At 36.8% G+C, this 24,342-nt stretch overlaps 2 protein-coding genes and 1 non-coding gene across 3 annotated transcripts; 2 read left to right on the forward strand and 1 right to left on the reverse strand.

Moving 5' to 3' along the window:
* Nucleotides 1–1,249: 1,249 nt before the first annotated feature.
* LOC107612311 (uncharacterized) lies at nt 1,250–2,032 on the forward strand. The gene is made up of 3 exons (XM_016314080.3): nt 1,250–1,468; nt 1,563–1,654; nt 1,750–2,032. The coding sequence occupies exons 1-3, from the start codon at nt 1,333–1,335 to the stop codon at nt 1,963–1,965; spliced, it is 444 nt and encodes a 147-aa protein (XP_016169566.1). The 5' UTR covers nt 1,250–1,332; the 3' UTR covers nt 1,966–2,032.
* Nucleotides 2,033–3,432: 1,400 nt separating this feature from the next.
* On the reverse strand, nt 3,433–9,823 carry LOC107612845 (pumilio homolog 2). Its single transcript, XM_016314600.3, has 9 exons — nt 8,341–9,823; nt 6,030–7,570; nt 5,795–5,936; nt 5,604–5,711; nt 5,274–5,486; nt 5,079–5,189; nt 4,684–4,878; nt 4,065–4,239; nt 3,433–3,958 (listed from the first exon to the last, which is right to left on the reverse strand). The coding sequence occupies exons 1-9, from the start codon at nt 9,004–9,006 to the stop codon at nt 3,918–3,920; spliced, it is 3,192 nt and encodes a 1,063-aa protein (XP_016170086.1). The 5' UTR covers nt 9,007–9,823; the 3' UTR covers nt 3,433–3,917.
* A 13,130-nt stretch (nt 9,824–22,953) lies between these two features.
* LOC148547518 (small nucleolar RNA R71) lies at nt 22,954–23,061 on the forward strand. Its single transcript, XR_015898720.1, has one exon. It is a non-coding gene; the product is annotated as a small nucleolar RNA R71 (small nucleolar RNA).
* The last annotated feature ends 1,281 nt before the right edge of the window (nt 23,062–24,342 follow it).

Below are 24,342 nucleotides of genomic sequence, written 5' to 3' on the forward strand. Positions count from 1 at the left end.
AGTTTTTTATTAAAAAAGAGCTTAAAAATTATTATTATATTCAATTTTAATAAATTTGAGAACATTCTTGTTTGTTTATTATTATTAAAACAAAAATTATTATATTAAAACATCGTAATATTAAAACAAAAATTATTATTATTATTATCATTATTATTATTATTATTATTATTAACGAATGTTATAACATTAAACATGACCTTAATCTTTTAAAGATTAAATATATTATTATTATTATTATTATTATTATTATTATTATTATTTATAAAACCATAATATTAAATAGACCAAAATAATTTGATTATTATTATCTGAAAAAATAAAATTATTTTTATTAGCATCACCAACAACAATAATATCAACTTAACAACTCAATATATTTATTATTTATTAATAGCACTAATCAAATATTTAATTTAAAAATACAAAAAAAAGTTTCTGTTATGTCAACAATAATAATAAATATTTAAAATTAAACATATAGACTTTTAATTATATTTAACGTAAGAAATTGAATAATCAACAATAAGAATATAATATTTTTTACTATTCACACTAATGAATAATATAACATATATATAAAGAATGAAATATACCTAGTAGGAATAATTTGGCCCTGTCAAAAACTTATTTAAAAAAAATTGGGAAAATGATGAGAAAACGTTTAAAATTATTATTATTATTATTATTATTATTATTATTATTATTATTATTTTGTTATGGTATTTTTGTAATAATTCTTATTATTAATTTTTTTTGTTAGTTCCACATATTCATAAAAAAGAAAAAAAATGAGCTTCTATAACTTAAATTTGGCCCACATTTCATATCACTCTACAAATGTCACAATACTTATGAGATAATATGGGACTAACATTCTAGGTGTTTCCTTTTCCTTCCTCCAGTTGAGGAAAAAAATCACTTTTCTCACCATAGCATTGGCCTTATTATAAATTTAGGATTTTGATCCTTTAAATTTTGAATTTTATTTTAGAGAATAAAATATGATTTCTCACCCTTAAATAGTTTCTCTTTCATATTTTCTTTTGGTCCTACCTATAAAATAAATGGTGAGAGATCAAACTTTATTCTCTAAATTGAAATTAAAATTTAGAGGATCCAAATTTCAAATCTATAAATCTAATATCAAAATTAAAAAGCGTGAGTTCCAACTTCCAACACTGCAAAACCATCGTCACCAGTATAAATAAATAAATGAAACGAACCAAAACGGGGGCGGAAAAGAACACAGGAAAATGCTTTAATTGAAATCGAAGCTAGCTAGCAGTAAAAATCTCATCTCTACAGTCACAGAGAGAGAGAGAGAGAGAGATGGCGACTGCAATAGCTATAGCACATTTTTGTCCAGGAAGAGGCTTAACTCTTTCTTGCTACAAAAGAAACCGTTTCCACCTTCATCATCTTCATTTTTCTTCTACTTCTCTCTCCCATGCTGTCTTCTCCAGAGGTAAAGTTTACAACTTTTTGCTAATTAACCATCACCCATCAAATTGTTGATTCTGTTTCTCAACTCTCTCTGGATCAAAATCACTCATTTGTAGGTTACTTGTCAACTGAGATGTTTACAAGGCCAAAAGTTCACCCCATTATTTGCATGGCCAAAAGATACGCACCAAACACCACAAAGAGAAAGGTAAACAAACTGGTTTTATTCCAACCAATCCCATCCAAAGTTTTATGAGAAACTTGATCAGTGATTTTCTAATCTGAAATGTTATTGTTGGGCAGAGATTGAGTAGAAAGAGGGGAGGTGACCCTGACAAGAAGAGACACAGGAGAAGGAAGGGGTCCAAGAAGAAGCTTTTCAAGATCATCAGGCTTGTCTCAGCAGCTGGGACTGGATTCTTCTATGCCAAGAAGAAGAGCAGGAGGATTCACAAGATTGATCTCAAGAAATATGATCCAAAGGTGAAGCTCCATGTCCTCTTCACAGAAGCCAAATGATATGTAACATGCCACTTTTGCTTTTGGGCTTTAATCATCGTATTAGTACTAAAAGATGGCTGTTCTTCGAATTCATCTTGAAAATTTTTATTAATTAAACTGTTCAAAGATTATAAATTAATTATGTTTGGTTTTTAGTCACCAAAAAGAAAAAAATCATGTTTGTTTTTCTGTTAATGATGCAGAATCTTAACTGATAGCATGCATACATGACATCTAGTATGTCTAATTAGACTCACCCTGATATGTTTATAAAAATCTATTAATTTAATGGATATGCTATATTGGAATTAAGATTTATATATTTGGAAAAAGAGATTAAAAATGTGCAACCTACAAATTCTTCCTGAAACAATGAGCTCAAACAGATATAAATTATGGATTACCAAATTATGTCTTTCACAATCTGATAATGTTGATAAATCAAATTTCAGATGCATTCATGTTTTAACAAAGGAATGCAGAGAGAACTAGCTTTGCTCTGATAAGATTCCTCACAAATGTCTTAATAACATGACTTGAATGTTTCAAGTTTCGATTTTGTTTCAACTTTTGTGCCAAATCAAAGGTCCTATGAGTGGCTATACACAGCGAGAAAAATATGCTGTTAGAAGCTGCAAGAGTTTTCTTTTCTCTTTTCCTGGGTCAACCATCAAAGCATAAGAACGTGATATTGTTTCTCATTTAGCCATTTAGTTCATTTTTATTAACCCAATCAAGTAGTACTGTCACATTTATTTATTTTGAACCAAAATTAGGATTGATTTACACACTTGCAAGAATAAAAATCTCATTATTATTTGAATAATACCCCAAATTAATCGTTAAAGAATTTAGTTAGACAATTTAATTTTTAACAGCTTCTAATCACCAAACCAGTCTCTAATATTTTATTTTATTAGACAAATCAATTTGACATAATAGTCTTTAGGAACTTTTAAATTTAGGTCAATCTTTCCCATGTAAAAATTAATTTATCTAAAAATTTAAAAACTAATTTGGTAATTAAAATTTATTGAAAACTAAATTGTCCGAGTAAAAACAAACAATGTGATGTAAATACTCTTAGTATTTCGATCGTGATCACATAATGTCAAAAGAAATATAGGTCTATAAACATTTCGAAACTCAAAACCCACTCTAAATTTGTAAAATCTAGATTTGAGCAAACTAATTACAGTTTAATCTAGTGATCTAGAGAAAAAGAAAAAGAAAAAAGAGATTGTGTTTTCAATTTCCTACTTTGAATGTTGAAAATAATCGGTTTTTATAAGTAACAGGAAATGACAGTTTAAGCTTTAAACAAGGGTGACTAGAACTCTATTCCAAGCCTTATCAAATAAAAACCCTTTCTACATTCATTTGTTTCTACATATTTCACTTTGATAATCCATCCATATATAGATTCAAACTCAAGGATGAAAAGAAACTCAGCATCATAAAGGCAGTATCACAACACAGAACATAGAAGATAGAAGTGAACTTGAAAATTGGGGGCATAAACAGTCGGTGAATAACCATACATGAAGAAAGAAAAATCCTGCTCTCACTAAAACATTTAACAGCTCTCCACATGGCAACATATTTGTACAGTCGCATCGATCTCGCCAACTCGTAAAAACTACCCTCACCGATTTATAGAATTTACATCATCCTTGACTTGCTGGCTGGCTTGTATCGTCATTTTATCTCCTCTGCATGAGCATCAGGTATGTGCGCGCGCGCCGCGCCGCACCTTACACGTACCCGATACTCCAACTCACTTAAATTCTACGTATAAACTTAGAACTACAAAATGTACAGTTCATTACAACCGATAATTTTATTTTTAAATATAGACAGAGGCAACCATACCCTCTGGGTGCAGGTAGAAAATGAGAGAGAGAGAGAATGGGAGAAGCTCACACTAGCCTCAGTTAGCTGTACAAACAACATACTTGTTCTATGCCCAACTAAGCAGCAGGATGAGGAGACTGTGCAGCAATTCTCCTTTCTGCAAGAAACCGAAAGATCGTTTATGTTTAGCAATGCTTGCATGCACACGGATAACTCAGCGCGAAACTTGCACCTAAATGCACACAGTGTACAAGATTTCGTACCTCCGGCGGCAACAAGTTTCTCTACACGGGCAACAATATGCTTTCCGTAGGTGTACTTCTTCAGTGCATTTAAATGGACTTTAATTCGCGAAAGGATTAGCTCACGCTGTTGGTCATCGCAAGTCTCGAGCACCTTTTGCACGACATAATTTGCAAATTGATCTTTCATCATTGCCTGTATTATACAAAAAGAAATAAGATCATATCAGTATCAAGAATGGCAAAATAGAATAACACTTTTGTGATCAAAGTTCAAATACCAAAAATGTCAAGGCTCATCATTCTTTTACAAACAATATAACATTCAATCCATTGTGAAAAATTATTTTAAAAAGATATTCCCAGGTCAACAACAACAAAGCTTGTCCTACTAGGTGGGACCCAACTGGATGGATAAATAGGCAAGATATTCGACAGACTGGCCTCCTCACAATCTTATTAGAACATAATTCAAACATTCCATAACATAACACGAATAATATCACATTTAAGCAAACTTGACTAAGCGAGCAAAACATCTGCATTCCTCAATAAACAAAACATACATCTCATCATATGCAACTTGCTTCGAACAAAGGGAAGTTGGTAATTGGAATTGGAACTAAAATTTAAGACAAACCTGAAGAGGCTCATTTTCATCTGTTGATCCAAGCATCTCATTCACAAGTAATTGGCGTTCAGAAGGACCTCCAAAGGTCAAACACTTCTCAACAACGTTTGAGGCAAACTTCTGTTGACTCATTTGAACTATCTTGCCTGCTAATTCTTTGATAATGGCTGAACGCTCATCAGGCTTCCCATGTTCTAGTACATGCTGTTTTATGAGAGACGATGAAACAAAAAGGAGATTAAGCGACAGGTCCGATAAAATGATATGTGAATATAATTTCAAGTATTAAAACAGTTGAACACAATAATGGTGGAGCAGGGACTAGAAGGCAACATGCCAAAGATCCATCAATGATTGTAGCAAAAGGAGTCCCAAATTCTAAGTAATCAGAATAAATAATAAACCTGGACGACGTAGTTTCCATACTGATCTTGCGCTAACATGCTAACAGCACCTAAAATCTCATCCATAACTTTCTGTTGTGTATTAGGGTCATTGCAGTGCTCCAGTACTCTCTGCCACGTGAAAGAGATAATTAAACGTTCAATGATCTTAAGGGCTTCAAGAAAGGAGTAACATTAGCGGCCAAGAATTCCTACCTGTATCACCCGACAGCCATATGGGTGGGTTGATAATGCCACAACTTGACCAAAAAAGGTTGAGACAATAAAGTTGATTGCATCCTCAGGGACACATTCTATACACTTCTGAATGACATGATTACCATTTTGATCTCGAACACAGCGCATGACATTACCATCAAGCTCTTGAACCATTTTTATCTTTTGGTCTAAATCAACAACCTCTATAGCCTAAGGCAGGATACATAAAGAACAAAAGCCAAAAGAGAAAAAGATTAATATACAAAATACTAAGAAAACAGAGCCACAAATAGAAATATCAGCTAATGCACTAAAATTGGCTAATACCTTTTGGATGACCCGACAACCATACATTTGAAGGCTGAGACTCAGAACATTACCAAAAAGCTTGTTGGCCAATTCTCTTCTCTGGGATGCAAGTCCATGCTCAAAAAACTGCAAGATATCAATTGTCACTCACAAGATGTGACAAAGAATCAATCGGAGTGTCCAGCAAAAATATAGAAGGTAATAGTTACCTTTTGAACAACATAGTTACCAAAGACATCAGTCATCAAATTAACAGCTTGTGGCATGATTTCCTGATAAACCATGTTTTTTTCTTCTGTAGTAGCTGTTTCAAGCTTTTGTTGAATAAATCGGCTCCCATATTGATCAGCACTGTCCATGAGAGCAAATTCATTAAATGAAATTCTTCAGAAGGTCAAAACAAAATTACGCATGATAAAAATTAACATAAAAATAAGGGCATACCTGAAGTCGACGACATGACCAGCAATTTCAGCAAGCTCAAAACACTTGGTTTTATTGCTTTTAAACTCTTCCAACAAAGAAGCAGCAATGCTTTCATCCACGTTTCCAGCATCCAGATGCCAACCTCCCATGACCCCAGTTAAATTCCTTATTCCAGATGCAAAGCGCATATTTAGGTCATTGTGTCTAATAGGACTGCCAGATCCAACAGGAGAATTGGATAAAGAATTTGCTAGTGGACTTCCAGGGTAAGACAAGCCGACACCATATGGAGAATTTCCATAATAACCATGATGATTAGAACCACCAGACTTGCCACCCAGTGGAACATTATATTGCGACTTCGGTGGAGAAAGCACCGTCCCAAGATAAGCTTTCTGAAGCTCAAGCATATTCACGTAAGAGTTACCTAAGTAGTTCCTGTCCATAGAGGGGTCATTAAGAGCAGCAAGTTGTGCTGCCGCATAATCAGATGTCCTCATGTACTGAAGATACCCGGGATCAATGAAAGGAGACTGCAGAGCACCACCTGCAATTTGATTTCCAAGCCGACCATGACTATGCACATCAGCTGGGGTGGCAACTCCAGAAGGCAAACCACCTCCAAGAATTCTCGAGTCCATTCCAGGGGCTCCCATTGCTGAAGCTGCAGCAACGTTTTCAAGAAGGGGTGGCAGATTAGCAGTTCCAAGTTGATTAGCCATCAAGGAAGCCAGTGCAGGATTTCCAGCATACCCACTCATGCTGTAGTTGGTAAATGATGGATTTGTACCATCCAAGGGCTGGTATTGAACTGGCATACCACCACTAGAACTAAAAGGGGAAGTAGGTGATCCCTTGAAATATGACTTATTGGAAGGAACACCAGATTTCTGTTGATCAATTTGCCTATCAAAGGCCAGACTGTTGATGTCTGATCCAGTCACACTGCTCTTAACTGACTCAGAGTAGGATGATTTCTGCAAGTGCCCGGATTCAGACTTTTTAAAATATGCATGCTGCTTGCCATGATCCTGGCCACCTTGCATACCGAAAAGATATCTCCGATGATTATCAACCTCTGACTCAACTTGTGATTGGAAATGGTTATCACCATCTAGCACATCATCTGCTGACAAGTTCATGCCAGATAGTGCAGCCACAATATCAGCAGACTCATTCCCAGTGGAAACACCATTATATGCATCAGGACTTGTAATGCCTCTCTTCTCAGCAGCGGCAACTCTCCCGCCACCGATAGGCGTGGGGCATGGACTGGGAGCCCTAGCTAGATGCTGCGGATCAGGAGTAGTGCTTCGTGACATGGAAGAACCTAGTGCAGCAGCATAAGTATATGAAGATTGAGAGCCAATATTTTGGACGCAAGATGACCCCTGAAGATTTGATCCTGGTCTTAAAGCATCAGCGGCAGAAGAATCACGCCGTAAATGAGCAAGTTCTGCTTCAGCAGCACTTATGGTATCAGCATTCTCATCGTATGCATTACGGCTGGCTGGACGAGAAGGAAAGCCACTAACAGGTGTGCTGCGTCCCATATCATCCTGGAGAATTACAAACCATAAATGACCAAGTAGAAGAAAAAGTGTGCAGAAACAAAATAGAACAGATCAAATCATACACACACATTACAAATATGTCAAAAAGATAATTTCTTTGCAACTGTTGAGTGTGAATGATAACCGAAAAAATGACATTAACTCATCTTATTCAATACCGTATGAAGTCTAATAAATTTAATGTGCCCATAATATTTTGAAGTAAACGTAGCAAATAAACTATATAGAGTAAGGTAAAGAACTATCAGTACCAATCTGAATCTAATGCATGTCCACAACTTGTGTACAAACCAGAAGGAACAGAACATCAGTAGAACTGGAACAAAAACAAAATGCATTTTTTGAAGTTCAGACAATATGTCATGCTGCCATCTTAAACACCACAAGCACTATAAATAACATTGCACAAGCGCACCGAGAAATTTTGCGTTTAAATGATCAGACTTAAATTCTTAACGACATACATAGTATAACTGATATCAGAGTTTTTACAAAATCCATTAAGAAAAAAATTGATTGTTCAAGTCGAGTCTTGCAGCTACAATAAACCAAATATATACACTTTGGTAATGAATCACATGCTCAACAATTACAAGAGCATGGGCCTTCTTATCTATATAGACCTAATACTTAATAACAGAACCCGAAGAGCTTAATCAAAGAGAAATAACAGAAAAATAACAGCTTGAGAATGGGGGAAACTAATACACAAACTGATTTAAAATCAAATATGAATCTAGGGGTTGAGAAGATACCTGAAAAATTTCTGCAAGGCTCTTCTGTTTGGTCCCAAGTCCCAGACCAGGCAAACCAATGAGTCCATCACCACCCCACTCAGAAGAGCCTCCCATTTTTTCGTTATCCACCTCATTTTCTTGTTTCCTTAAGTTAAAACCCGGTGGTGTTGCAAGCAAAGATCTACCGCCATTATCATCAGTCCTGTTCACTTTCCTCCTATCTCCAATTCCGCCCAGAGCAGAAGCTCCACTTTTTAGCCTCTGTGAGAACCTCCAATCTTCCTTTGACAGCAAAGGAGGCGGAAGCCGAGGATTCAAATTAACATTTGAATAGTAGTAAGATAGATAAGCTGGATCAGACCTCATCTCTTCCTCGGAAGCAAAACCATTACCATTCTTAGCTCTGGAAAACTCCGAAAAGGCTGCAGCAGCAGAAGCACCCCCCACACCTGCGCCTGCACCACCGCTACTACTGCCGCCAAATAACCCTCCAACAGCACTCAGAGAACCCTCAACAGTTGGAGGTGCCGATCCACTTCTGTACAAATTGAGCTCCCTCTCGCGATCATGAGCCTCTTGTCTTCTTTGTTCACGAAGCAACATTCCAATCTCTTTTTCTAAGTCATCACCAAATGAACCCTCGTTACCACCAAGCATCGGCCTCCTTCCCAATTCAGATAACATTTTATTTCATAAACCCAAATTGATCATCCACAACCCTTCACCAATCTAATACTGATCACTACCATAAACCTTAAACCAAAAACTAAATCACCAACAATCTCAAAAATCTAATCTTTTCTCGTAACAAAACATAATCTTGTATTTACAACTTATGGGAGTGGTACCTTACAAGTTATAACTACTAACTTGAAAAGCAAAATAAAAATGTAAGAAAACTGCACCGGTCATTCAGGGAGCTGAAACTCTAAATAGCTGAAGAATCAATCAGGAAACTGCATAATTTAATTTAAGCTTCCATGAGTTAGGTGCCCATGATCACTGAGTACGAATTTGTAGGGTATGTTGTTCAATACCTAATCTAAAGGGAACAAAATAAACGTGAGAAATGAAAGGGAGAGGAGCAAGAACAGTTAGAAAATAATGAGAGTGGCGATGTTAAGAGGTGAATCCGGCGGCGATTGGTTCTTACAAGAACCCTTAGGGTTTTGTTCTATTTCGAGGAGGATTAAATACAATCATAATGGCAAACCCAACCCAAATTTATTAGTTTTTAATTTTTCTTCTGGAAGAATTTGGGAAAAGTTTCTATTTTTACCCAAACCAAACCGAAATGAGAAATGTAAGGCTGTATATGTATAATTATCATAACTTTTAAATCAAAAGTATATTAATTAGTTAAATCTAATAATATATATATATATATATATCACATAATTTTGATCAAAATCGGTAATTTCCAACAGTAGCTCGGAAAATATTTTATTAGTTTCCTAAAAAGAAGGGGGTAATTGACCAAGTGATAACCGACGGATGTAGTGATATGGGCATGGCCATGGTATAGAGAGAGAGAGAGAGTTGTTTTTGTTTTTCCTTTTTTGGTGGTAATGTAAAAGAAAAATCTCTGAGGGACTCTTAAAAGATTCATTGGTTGAATAAAAGTATAAACTAAAGCATGAACATGAATCCCTGCATCAATGAAAAATGATTAAATATCTCTAACTTGTTAACAATCTTAATTGTACAAATTGAATCTTAATGAACAATTGAAACGCTTAGGGGTGACAATGGACAGGGTAGGGTAGAGTTTGGATTCAACCTTAATTCTATCTGCGAGTTGAAATTTTTATATAAATTCAACCCTACTCTACTCGCGGGTTGAGAATATCCCAACCCTAACCTTATACGTTCTTAACTCGCGGGTACCCGACTCTATCCACCGGTTACAAAAATATATAATATTATTATATAACTTGATGATAATTTAAAATAGAACTTATTTTTATGTAAAAAAAAAAGATATTAAATTATCAATTAATGATTTTTTTAGTAGTTAAGGATCTTTTGCATTTAGTGAGAGGTCTTTGGTTCAACATCCACTTAAAATATATTTTTATATAGGTATATAATATATGGAGTGCGAGTTGGTTGGGTTGGGTTGAAGCTCAACCCGCACCCTACCCGACCCGCACGAGAATCCTACCCGCTGCGGATCGGGTTGACAACCCTATCTGATCGGGTGGGGTCGGGTTGAGTACCCGCGAGTAGAGTACATATTGCTACCTCTACGCTTAATGTAGTAATACATGTTATTTATGTTATTTGCTAAACTAATGATGTTTTATTAAGAAAATAATTTATCATATATAATAAAAAGAAGATTAACGGTTATTAATGGATAAATTAGATATATATAAAAATATTATATTAATAATATTTCTATAATTTAAATATAAATATAATATTTTTGGAGTATTTTTATGTATATTTTTATTAAGATAAAAAATTATATATTTTAATTTGTTAGGATAGTAAATTATGTTTTTTAAGATAAGAAATATTTGATATGAGGATAATTTAAATATACATAGAAATACAGTACTCTCATGTATATCTTTATTAGGATAGAAAATTATGCATTCTAATTTGTTAGAATAATAAATTATGCTTTTTAAGATAAAAAATATTTGATATAATTTCATATCAAAAATTGTATATATATGTGTTCATAACTAATAGAAAAACAGGTTAAATTTTCTACAACTATAAAAAAAACCTCTCTCACTGAGCCCTAAACAATATTGTTAAAACTGAAAAAGGTCGTCGTCGAAAGATCTCGTGGATAAAAAGCACAAAAAAAAAGTCAAGATAGATGATCTTTCAAAGGAAGATGATAATATAAAGAATAGTAGACAAAATGTAAAAGAAATAGACATACGTTTAGACGAATTTAAACTCATGCTAAAAGATAATCCTATAACTAAAGTGCCTCCACCTCAATCACCAAAAATCTCGTACAAAGATTGTTTGGTGGGTGATGGATTGGACAAAATGAACCCGAAAGAAATTGTAAATTTTGTGGTAGAAGATTATCTTTTGGACAAAAAAATTTATGGAGCTGAAAGTGGAAGACGAGACTCTCTTCAATCCAAAACCAATTATTGAAGTTAGCGTAGAAGAGTATGACGAATGGTGTAGGTCTTGGACTGATCATAAAATCTCTTTAGTAAAAGAATTACTTTGCAAATGATGGAACATTAGATCGTAAGAAAATGGGGCAAGACTGAAATAGTAAAAGTGATGGACCTGGAAGAAGGCTTCTTTTTAGTTCGTTTTGCTAATAAGGAGGATTACTCTTAAGCCCTTTTAAATGGCCTTGGATGATCGCTCATCACTACTTTCTAGTCCAAGGTGGGAGACCTCTATTTATCCCTTACGAGATGAAGTAAAAAAGGTTGCGGTTTGGGTCAGAATTCCTAATTTACCTGCGGAGCTCTACAAAAAATATTTTCTTGGAAGGTGGAAGGAATCCTAGGTAGATGTTTAAAGTGGATGAGACAACTTCTATTAATTCTATAGGTAAATTTGTAAGGATTTATGTTGAATTAGATCTGCGAAGGAAACTGGTTTTCTCTTTCTCAGCTTTGGGTAAAGATTTTAAATTGGAGTACGAAGGGCTACATCAAATTTGTTTCAATTATGGAAGGTATGGCAACAAATTTGATGGTTGTCCAAAATAACGTTATTGAAGACATGTGTGGAATAAAAATGACAAATCTGATGGTTCACCATAGCAACGGTAATGGAAGCAGCGGTGCATCCAGCAATGAACAGCGACAACAGGAGAATCAAGATATCTCAAAAGAGAAGCAAAAGATAGTGGATATAAATCAGGAAAGAACTATTAATGATTTCCTCCTTAATAATAATGATGGAAATCAATTTCTAATATTTTTCATGAGATGATATCATATGTGAAAGTTAAAGAAGAAATTTTTCTGGACCTTGAATGGTAGTTAAAAAGCTACATAGAAAAAATAAAAAGGAAGAGAAAATACCGTTGCCAAAAAGAAAAATATCTTCAACGAAATTTGATTCCCTAAAACATAAGACGATTCAGGTGAGGACTGGTGCACGAAATTACAATCACACTTTTGCAATTTCACACAACTAACCAGCAAGTGTACTGGGTCGTCCAAGTAATACTTTACGTGAGTAAGGGTCAATCCCATAGAGATTATCGGCTTGAAGCAAGCTATGGTTATCTTGTAACTCTTAGTCAGGATATCAATAATTCTCAGATTTAATTGTAAAAAGTAAAAGAACATGAAATAAATACTTGTTATGCAGTAATGGAGAATAGGTTGAGGTTTTGGAGATGCTCTGTCTTCAGAATCTCTGCTTTCCTACTGTCTTCTTCTTCACACACGCAAGGCTCCTTCCATGGCAAGCTGTATGTTGGTGAATCACCGTTGTCAATGTCTACCATCCGTCCTCTCAGTGAAAATGGTCCAAATGCGCTGTCACCGCACGGCTAATCATCTGTCGGTTCTCACTCATGCTGGAATAGGATCCATTGATCCTTTTGCGTCTGTCACTACGCCCAGCACTCGTGAGTTTGAAGCTCGTTACAGTCATCCCTTCCCAGATCCTACTTGGAATACCACAAACAAGATTTAGACTTTTCGGATCTCAGGAATGGCCGCCAATAATTCTAGCCTATACCACGAAGGTTCTAATCTTAGATTAGAAACCCAAGAGATACACATTCAAACTTGATTGCATGTAGAACGGAGGTGGTTGTCAGGCACACGTTCATAGGTGAGAATGATGATTAGTGTTACGGATCATCACATTCATCAGGTTGAAGTGCGAATGAATATCTTAAAATAGAAGCTAGCGTGATAGAATGGAAAACAGTAGTAATTGCATTAATTCATCGAGATACAGCAGAGCTCCTCACCCCCAACAATGGGGTTTAGAGACTCATGCCGTCAGAAATACAATATGAAACGTGTAAAGTGTCATGAGGTACAAGATGAATCATTAAAAGTAGTTTTTATAATAAACTAGTGACCTAGGGTTACAGAAAATGAGTAAGCTAGAATAATTAGTGTAGAAATCCACTTCCGGGGCCCACTTGGTGTGTGCTTGGGCTGAGCATTGAAGCTTTCACGTGTAGAGACCTTTCTTGGAGTTAAACGCCAGCTTTTGTGCCAGATTGGGCGTTTAACTCCAGCTTTTATGCCAGTTCTGGCGTTTTGACGCCAGAATTTTTATGCTGACTTGGAACGCCGGTTTGGGCCATCAAATCTCGGACAAAGTATGAATTATTATATATTGCTAAAAAGTCCAGGATGTCTACTTTCCAAAACAATTGAGAGTGCGCCAATTGGGCTTCTGTAGCTCCAGAAAATCCACTTCGAGTGCAGGGAGGTCAGAATCCAACAGCATCTGCAGTCCTTTTTCAGCCTCTGAATCAGATTTTTGCTCAGGTCCCTCAATTTCGGCCAGAAAATACCTGAAATCACAGAAAAACACACAAACTCATAGTAAAGTCCATAAATATGATTTTTGAATAAAAACTAACTAAAATATACTAAAAATATACTAAAAACAATGCCAAAAAGCGTATAAATTATCCGCTCATCAATGACCATAATGGCGATGAAGCTAGCAAAAATATGGGAAATCAGGTTAGTAATGGAGAAAGCTCCAAAGGTAATGATCATGGAGCCAAATTCGATAATAATAGAGGGAAACAAAAGTAGGCAGCTAACAAAAACAAAAACAACAAAATGGTTACCGGCAAGCACAATGAAAAACCTAAGCAGCAAAATAACAGACAAATCCAATTAGGAGGCCCTAAACAAATGTAGAAGGAGAAAAAACCAAATTTAAAAGAAAAATCAGAGTTTAATTCAAGTGAATATAGAAAGCAGCAGGCAGTAGATCTCATGGGGATCAGTTTTATAATATTGCCAATAATATAAGTAAAGAGAGCCAGAAAGAAAGCCATATTTCTCGAAAGGATAACCATAAAAATCAATGTAATTTTAGGAATTAGGACATCAAAAAATAAGATTGGTGGTGAAGGAGGTCATGGTGTAAGAGAATATAAAGACAAACCCCAGAGCAATATGATGTGCAACAAAACAACATGATGATGGAAGATGAAAATAATGCAGAAAAGTGTTTGGGTCTAGAAGGAAGAGATGGAGTTGATGCTCCAGAACACAGACCCATGGAAGCTTAATTGCTTCTTGATCTCAGGGTTCAAGGGGTCTTTCTTATAATTCTATTTTTTTCCTTGTTAATTTTTTAAGTTTTTTAATGAATATCATCATTGGGAACAATAGAGGGGCCTCAGCTAAGGGGAAAAGCTAGATATTGTTCTAAGTTTTGCGTTTTACCTAAAGCTCATGTTTCAGGCGCTAAGGTCAAAGCTGTTATCAAGAAAATGGGGTTCAATTTGTGGTGTCTTAGTGAAGCAGAGAGTTTCTCTAGGGAGATTTGGTGCCTCTGGATGAAAGATAATTGGAACGTTAAGCCTCAACAGATTCACAAACAGTTCATCCATCTTGAAATGTAGTATGAGAACACGAATTCATAGTTCTTCGCAACCATTTATATAAGCCCTCAAGCAAGTCGAAGATTTGATCTTTGGAATAATTTAGAGAACATAGCTTCTGCTATTCATGGGGCTTGGTGTTTGGATGGAGACTTCAACTCTATCCTCTGTCTCTCAATGACTCATGGGGTTCTTCTAACCTTTTTCAAAATACATATAAATTTGTAGATATCATTAATAATTGTGATCAAACTGACCTTGGCTTTTCTGGTCCCCTTTTTACGTAGCAAGTAGGGATGCATACAGATCAGATCGGATCCAATATCCGCATATTTTAACCTTGGATCCGATTCGATTCGCACATGGGCGGATCGGATCGGATCGGGTATCGGATATATCCAATTAAAAAAGTTATTTCTAAGAATTAAAAAAGTTTGAAAAAATCTCTTAAAGAACCAGAATCATTATTCAAACAACAGCAGAGAAGATTCAACAACAGAAATTTTATAAATAATAGTACCAATTCAAAATAATAACAAGAGAACCAAAATTTTCTAATAGCAATACATCTAAATTTAATAGCTAATAGAATCCAAATTTAAAACAAAAAAATTAAACTAAAAGCCAAAACCCATAATTTAAAGAAGTAGAACCCAGAACTTAATGAAAACAGAAACAGAATCAAAATCCAGAAGAAAGTGCACAAGCAGAAGCCAAAAGAAACAGAAGCTAGAAGAAGCAGATGTAGAAGCAGAAACCAGAAGTAGAAGCCCGAAGAAGAACGGCGAGGACAAACCTCGATGAACATTGAAACTTAGGCAATTAATAGAGTTGAGGAAGAGAGCGGCAAGAAGGCGAGCGACATGGAGAGGACTAGGCGGCGCAGAGAACAGGGAAAGAAGAACAGATGGACCGAGGAAGAGAAGACTGGGAGATCTAAGACGTCTTGCGGCACAATTATCATGGGATTAGTTTGTATGTGCCGTTATTGTTATTTCTACTATCTCATATATATTGTTCGTACTCATATCATTATTATGCAAAACCTGGTGAAAAGGAGAATAGACATTCTCAAGGTGTCACTCCCCAACTAACCATAGATCTAAAATTCAGATATTCGAATCAGAAATGTGAACATAATCCGTCTCATTACATAGCTACCCCCTCTTTCCTCCATTTAGAAAACCAAAAGTTTTGGTCCAAATTTCCAATGCACCAATCAAAACCATCCTTCAAAATATCCCATAGCATTCTCTCTTACAACCCTGATGTGCAAGCGGGTTCAGTGGTAGGATGGACTTGGTCCGGTAGGGCGGTTAAGGTTTATGATGTCAGTAATAGATACTTATGGCTCTGCAAGGAGATGTTTGAATGGGAGGAGAGAGGGAATTAACTTTGGATTTGGCGTCAACTTGTTCCAGAAAAGATCAAATTCTTGGTTTGGCTTTGTGTGCGAGAGGCACTGCCCACTGCTATTTTTCATCTCAGGAGAGACCTTTCACCTACAGATAGTTGTCCCAGTTGCTTAATGGTGCGCGAAATTGTTACTCTGAGGTTGTAAAATTTGTTGTTCGTTCTCTCCCTGGTAATGGCGCCAACAAACTGGTGCACAATACCATGGTCCAAGCATAACTTCACAACTTCGCACAACTAACCAGCAAGTGCACTGGGTCGTCCAAGTAATAAAACCTTACGTGAGTAAGGGTCGATCCCACGGAGATTGTTGGTATGAAGCAAGCTATGGTCACCTTGTAAATCTCAGTTAGGCGGATAATAATTGATTGTGGAGTTTTCAAAAATAAATAATAAATAATTAGAAAATAAAGATAGAAACACTTATGTAGATCATTGGTGAGAATTTCAGATAAATGTATAGAGATGCGTTCATTCCTCTGAACTTCTGCTTTCCTGCTGTCTTCATCCAATCAATCCTACTCCTTTCTATGGCTGCCTTTATGTAAGGACATCACCGTTGTCAATGGCTACTTTTCATCCTCTCTGTGAAAATGGTCTGATGCGCTGTCAATGGCTGCATCCCATCCTCTCTGTGAAAATGGTCCTATGCACTGTCACTGCATGGCTAATCATCTAGAGGTTCTCGATCATACTGGAATAGGATTCACCCTCCTTTTGCGTCTGTCACTACGCCCAGCACTCGCGAGTTTGAAGTTCGTCACAGTCATTCAATCCCAGAATCCTACTCGGAATACCACAGACAAGGTTTAGACTTTCCGGATTCTCATGAATGCCGCCATCAATCTAGCTTATACCACGAAGATCCTGATTAAGAGATCCAAGAGATACTCATCCAATCTAAGGTGGAACGGAAGTGGTTGTCAGGCACGCGTTCGTGGGGGAATGATGATGATTGTCACGTTCATCACATTCATATTGAAGTGCGAATGAATATCTTAGAAGCGGAATAAGTTGAATTGAATAGAAAAACAGTAGTACTTTGCATTAATTCATGAGGAACAGCAGAGCTCCACACCTTAATCTATGGAGTGTAGAAACTCTACCGTTTGAAGATACATAAGTGAAATTTTCAAGTATGGCCGAATGGCCAGCCCCCATGATCTAAGAACCAGACGTCCCAAGATGCCTAATACAATAGTAAAAGGTCCTATTTATACTAAACTAGTTACTAGGGTTTACAGAAGTAAGTAATTGATGCATAAATCCACTTCCGGGGCCCACTTGGTGTGTGCTTGGGCTGAGCTTGAATGTTACACATGCAGAGGCTCTCTCTGGAGTTGAACGCCAGGTTGTAACGTGTTTCTGGCGTTCAACTCTGGTTCGTGACATGTTTCTGGCGTTTAACTCCAGACTGCAGCGTAGAACTGGCGTTCAACGCCCTTTTACGTCATCTAACCTCGGCCAAAGTATGAACTATTATATATTGTTGAAAAGCCCTAGATGTCTACTTTCCAACGCAATTGGAAGCGCGCCATTTTGAGTTCTGTAGCTCCAGAAAATCCACTTTGAGTGTAGGGAGGTCAGAATCCAACAGCATCAGCAGTCCTTCTTCAACTTCTGAATCTGATTTCTGCTCAAGTCCCTCAATTTCAGCCAGAAAATACCTGAAATCATAGAAAAACACACAAACTCATAGTAAAGTCCAGAAATGTGAATTTAACATAAAAACTAATAAAAACATCCCTAAAAGTAACTAGATCCTACTAAAAACATACTAAAAATAATGCCAAAAAGCGTATAAATTATCCGCTCATCACAACACCAAACTTAAATTGTTGCTTGTCCCCAAGTAATTGAAAATCAAATAGGATAAAAAGAAGAGAATATACTATAAATTCCAAACTATCAATAAAACATAGCTCCAATCAGATGAGTGGGACTTGTAGCTTTTTGCCTCTTGAATAGTTTTGGCATCTTACTTTATCCATTGAGGTTCAGAATAATTGGCATCTATAGGAACTCAGAGTTTAGATAGTGTTATTGATTCTCCTAGTTCAGTATGTTGATTCTTGAACACAGCTACTTTATGAGTCTTGGTCGTGGCCCTAAGCACTTTGTTTTCCAGTATTACCACCGGATACATAAATGCCACAGACACATAATTGGGTGAACCTTTTCAGATTGTGACTTAGCTTTGCTAAAGTCCCCAATTAGAGGTGTCTAGGGTTCTTAAGCACACTCTTCTTTTGCTTTGGACCTTGACTTTAACCGCTCAGTCTCAAGTTTTCACTTGACACCTTCACGCCACAAGCACATGGTTAGGGACAGTTTGGTTTAGCCGCTTAGGCCAGGATTTTATTCCTTTAGGCCCTCCTATCCACTGATGCTCAAAGCCTTGGGATCCTTTTTATTTACCCTTGCCTCTTGGTTTTAAGAGCTTTTGGCTTTTTCTGCTTGCTTTTTATTTTTATTTTTTTCGCCTATATTTTTTTTTTCTGCAAGCTTTTGTATTCACTGCTTTTTCTTGCTTCAAGAATCATTTTTATGATTTTTTAGATTATCAAATAACATGTCTCCTTGTCATCATTCTTTCAAGAGCCAACATATTTAACATTCATGAACAACAACTTCAAAAGACATATGCACTGTTCAAGCATTCATTCAGAAAACAAGAAGCATTGTCACCACATCAATATAATTAAACTAAGTTCAAGGATAAATTTGAAACTCATGTACTTCTTGTTCTTTTGAATTAAAACATTTTTTATTTAAGAGAGGTGATGGATTCATAGGACATTCATAACTTTAAGACAAAGTTACTAAATACTAATGATCATGTAATAAGACACAAACATGGATAAGCACTTAACATAAAGAAAACGAAAAACAGAGAATTTAAGAACAAAGAATGAGTCCACCTTAGTGATGGTGGCGTTTCCTTCTTGAGGAACCAATGATGTCCTTGAGCTCTTCTATGTCTCTTCATTGTCTTTATTGCTCCTCCCTCATTGCTTTTTGATCTTCTCTAATTTCATGAAGGATGATGGAGTGCTCTTGATGTTCCACCTTTAGTTGTCCCATGTTGGAACTTAATTCTCCTAGGGAGGTGTTGATTTGCTCCCAATAGTTTTGTGGAGGAAGATGCATTTGAGGCATCTCCGGGATCTCATGGTGATGAGCTTCATGCGTTTCTTGAGATCCATGAATGGGATCTCTTGTTTGCTTCATCCTTTTCTTAGTGATGGGCTTCTCTTCCTCAATGGGAATGTCTCCTTCTATGAAAGCTTCAGCTGAGTAACATAGATGGCAAATAAGATGAGGGAAAGCTAGCCTTGCCAAGGGAGAGGACTTTTCGGCTATTTTGTAGAGTTCAAGGGAGATGACTTCATGAACTTCTACTTCCTCACCAGTCATGATGCTATGAATCATGATGGCCCGATCCACAGTAACTTCAGATCGGTTGCTAGTGGGGATGATGGAGCGTTGGATGAACTCCAACCATCCTCTAGCCACAGGCTTAAGGTCCAGTCTTCTAAATTGAACCGGTTTGCCTTTTGAGTCAATCTTCCATTGAGCTCCTTCCACACATATGTCCATGAGGACTTGGTCAAACCTTTGATTAAAGTTGACCCTTCTAGTGTAGGGGCGTGCATCTCCTTGCATCATGGGCAAGTTAAACGCCAACCTCACGTTTTCCGGACTAAAATCTAAGTATTTCCCCCGAACCATGGTGAGATAATTTTTTGGGTTCGGGTTCTTACTTTGATCATGGTTCCTAGTGATCCATGCATTGGCATAGAACTCTTGAACCATTAGGATGCCGACTTGTTGGATGGGGTTTGTTAGAACTTCCCAACCTCTTCTTTGGATTTCATGTTGGATCTCCAGATACTCATTTCTCTTGAGCTTGAAAGGGACCTCGGGGATCACCTTCTTCTTGGCCACAACATCATAGAAGTGGTCTTGATGAGCTTTGGAGATGAATCTTTCCATCTCCCATGACTCGGAGGTGGAAGCTTTTGTCTTTCCTTTTTCCTTTTCTAGAGGATTCTCCGGTCTTAGGTGCCATCAATGGTAATGGAAAAACAAAAAACTTATGCTTTTACCGCACCAAACTTAGAATATTGCTCGCCCTCGAGCAAGAGAAGAAATAATAGATGAAGAAGAAGAAGAAATGGAGGAGAGGGAGAGAGAGATGTGTTTCAGCCAAGAAGAGGAGGAGAGGGTTGTGTTGTGTGAAAATGAAGAAGAATGGAGGGCTTTATATAGGGAAGGGAGGGGGGTTAAGGTTCGGCCATATAGGGTGGGTTTGGGTGGGAAATTGGTTTTCAATTTTGAAGGTAGGTGGAGTTTATGGGGAAGAGTGGATGGATGTGAGTGGTGAAGTGGTGATAGGGAAGAGAGATTGAGGTGATTGGTGAAGAGTTTTGGGGAAGAGTGTTTATTGGGAAGAGAGGATGTGGGGTCCACATATGCTGAGGTGTCAAGGAATTGCATCCCTGCACCAATTAGGCATGTAAAATGCCTTTGCATGCAATTCTGGCGTTTAAACGCCGAATTGATGCTTGTTCTGGGCGTTCAGCGCCCAGATGCAGCATATTTCTGGCGTTGAACGCCAGTTCTATGCTTGTTTCTGACGTTCAGCGCCAGCTTTTCTCACTGTGCATTTCTGGCGTCTGAACGCCAGGATGCTGCTTGTTTCTGGCGTTCAACGCTAGATCCATGCTCTGTTCTGGTGTTGAACGCCAGCCAGATGCTCCTTACTGGCGTTTAAACGCCAGTAAGATCCTCCTCCAGGGTGTGATTTTTTTTCTGCTGTTTTTGATTCCGTTTCAATTTTTATATTTATTTTGTGACTCCACATGATCATGAACCTAATAAAACATGAAATAACAATAAAAATAAATTAAAATTAGATAAATAAAAATTGGGTTGCCTCCCAACAAGCGCTTCTTTAATGTCAATAGCTTGACAGTGGGCTCTCATGGAGCCTCACAGATGTTCAGAGCATTGTTGAGACTTCCCAACACCAAACTTAGAGTTTGGATATGGGAATTCAACACCAAACTTAGAGTTTAGTTGAGGCCTTCCAACACCAAACTTAGAGTTTGACTGTGGGAGCTCTAGTTGACTCTATTTTGAGAGAAGCTTACTGTGCCTCTTTTTCATGTTTACAGAAGGATGTCCTTGAGTTTTAAACTCAAGGGAGTCCTCATTCAATTGAAGGACTAGTTCACCTCTGTTAACATCAATTACAGCTCTTGCTGTGGCTAGGAAGGGTCTTCCAAGAATGATGGATTCATCCTCATCCTTCCAGTATCTAGGATTATGAAATCAGCAGGGATGTAAAGGCCTTCAACCTTTACTAATATGTCCTCTACTTGTCCATAAGCCTGTTTTCTGGAGTTGTCTGCCATCTCTAATGAGATTCTGGTAGCTTGCACCTCAAAGATTCCCAGTTTCTCCATTACAGAGAGGGGCATGAGGTTTATCCCTGACCCAAGGTCACATAGAGCCTTCTCAAAGGTCATGGTGCCTATGGTACAAGGTATTAGGAATCTTCCAGGATCCTGTTTCTTCTGAGGCAATCTTAGTTGATCCAATGCATTTAGTTCATTGGTGAACAGGGGAGGTTCATCTCCCCAAGTTTCATTACCAAATAAATTGGCATTCAGCTTCATGATTGCACCAAGGAACTTGGTAACTTGCTCTTCAGTAACATCCTCATTCTCTTCAGAAGAGGAATACTCATCAGAGCTCATGAAGGGCATAAGGAGGTTCAATGGAATCTCTATGGTCTCTAGATGAGTCTCAGATTCCTTTGGTTCCTCAGAGGGAAACTCCTTATTGATCACTGGACGTCCCAGGAGGTCTTCCTCCTTGGGATTCACGTTCTCCTCCTCTTTTGTGGTTTCGGCCATGATGGTCATTTCAATGGCCTTGCACTCTCCTTTTGGATTTTCTTCTGTATTGCTTGGGAGAGTATTAGGAGGGATTTCAATAATCTTTTTACTCAGCTGGCCCACTTGTGCTTCCAAATTTCTAATGGAGGACCTTGTTTCATTCATGAAACTCACAGTGGCCTTAGATAGATTAGAGACTAAATTTGCTAAATTAGATGTATTTTGTTCAGAGTTCTCTGTCTATTGCTGAGTGGATGATGGAAAAGGCTTGCTATTGCTAAACCTGTTTCTTCCACCATTATTAAGGCCTTGTTGAGGCTTTTGTTGATCCTTCCATGAGAGATTTGGGTGATTTCTCCATGAGGGATTATAGGTGTTTCCATAGGGTTCACCCATGTAATTCACCTCTGCAATTGCAGGATTCTTAGGATCATAAGCTTCTTCTTCAGAAGCTGCTTCTTGAGTACTGTTGGATGCAGCTTGCATTCCATTTAGACTCTGAGAAATCATATTGACTTGCTGAGTCAATATTTTGTTCTGAGCCAATATGGCATTCAGAGTATCAATTTCAAGAACTCCCTTCTTCTGAGGCGTCCCATTACTTACAGGATTCCTCTCAGAAGTGTACATAAACTGGTTATTAGCAACCATGTCAATGAGTTCTTGAGCTTCTGCAGGCGTTTTCTTTAGGTGAATGGATCCACCTGCAGAAGTATCCAATGACATCTTAGCTAATTCAGACAGACCATCATAGAATATATCCAGGATGGTCCATTCTGAAAGCATGTCAGAAGGACACTTTTTGGTCAGTTCCTTGTATCTCTCCCAAGCTTCATAGAGGGATTCACCTTCTTTCTGTCTGAAGGTTTGAACATCCACTCTAAGCTTACTCAGCTTTTGAGGAGGAAAGAACTTGGCTAAGAAAGCCGTGACCAGCTTATCCCAAGAGTTCAGGCTATCTTTGGGTTGAGAGTCCAACCACATTCTAGCTCTGTCTCTTACAGCAAAAGGGAAAAGCATGAGCCTGTAGACTTCAGGATCTACTCCATTAGTCTTTACAGTATCACAGATCTGCAAGAATTCAGTTAAGAACTGAAAAGGATCTTCAGATGGAAGTCCATGAAACTTGCAGTTCTGCTGCATCAGAGAAACTAATTGAGGTTTCAGCTCAAAGTTGTTTGCTCCAATGGTAGGGATGGAGATGCTTCTTCCATGTAAATTGGAATTAGGTGCAGTAAAGTCACCAAGCATCCTCCTTGCATTATTATTATTTTTGGTTGCCATCTCCTCTTCCTGTTCAAAAATTTCTGAAAGGTGCTTGCTGGATTGTTGTAATTTAGCTTCTCTTAGTTTCCTCTTCAGAGTCCTTTCAGGTTCTGGATCTGCTTCAACAAGAATGTTCTTGTCCTTGCTCCTGCTCATATGAAAAAAAGAGGAAACAGAAAAATAATAATAATAGGGATCCTTTTTGCCCAGGTATAGAGGTTTCCTTAGGTGAGTGGAAGAAAAGAAGAGTAGAAGAAAAGAAGAAGAGAAAATCTGAACTTAGAGAGAGAGAGAGAGGGGGTTCGGATTTTTGGTGAGTGAGGAAGAGATGTTAGTAAATAAATAAATAAATAGAAGGAGATGAGAGAGAAAGAGAATTTTCGAAAATTATTTTTGAAAAATGGTTAGTGATTTTCGAAAATTAAAAGAAGAAATAAATTAAAATTGAATTTTGAAACAATTAGTTAATTAAAAAGAATTTTTGAAAAAGAGGGAGATATTTTCGAAAATTAGAGAGAGAGAGTTAGTTAGGTAGTTTTGAAAAAGATAAGAAACAAACAAAAAGTTAGTTAGTTAGTTGAAACAAATTTTGAAAATCAATTTTGAAAAGATAAGAAGATAAGAAGTTAGAAGGGATATTTTAAAATCAAATTTTTGAAAAAGATAAGATTTTTTAAAAAGATATGTTTGAAATTAGTTTTGAAAAAGATTTGATTTTTAAAATCACAATTAATGACTTGATTCATAAGAAATCACAAAATATGATTCTAGAACTTAAAGTTTGAATCTTTCTTAACAAGTAAGTAACAAACTTGAAATTTTTGAATCAAAACATTAATTGTTGATGATATTTTCGAAAATATGATGTAAAATTAAGAAAAAGATTTTTGAAAAAGATTTTTG

Source organism: Arachis ipaensis, chromosome B8 (assembly GCF_059453495.1).
Source record: "Arachis ipaensis isolate K30076 ecotype BB chromosome B8, ASM5945349v1, whole genome shotgun sequence".
Classification (NCBI taxonomy): domain Eukaryota; kingdom Viridiplantae; phylum Streptophyta; class Magnoliopsida; order Fabales; family Fabaceae; genus Arachis; species Arachis ipaensis.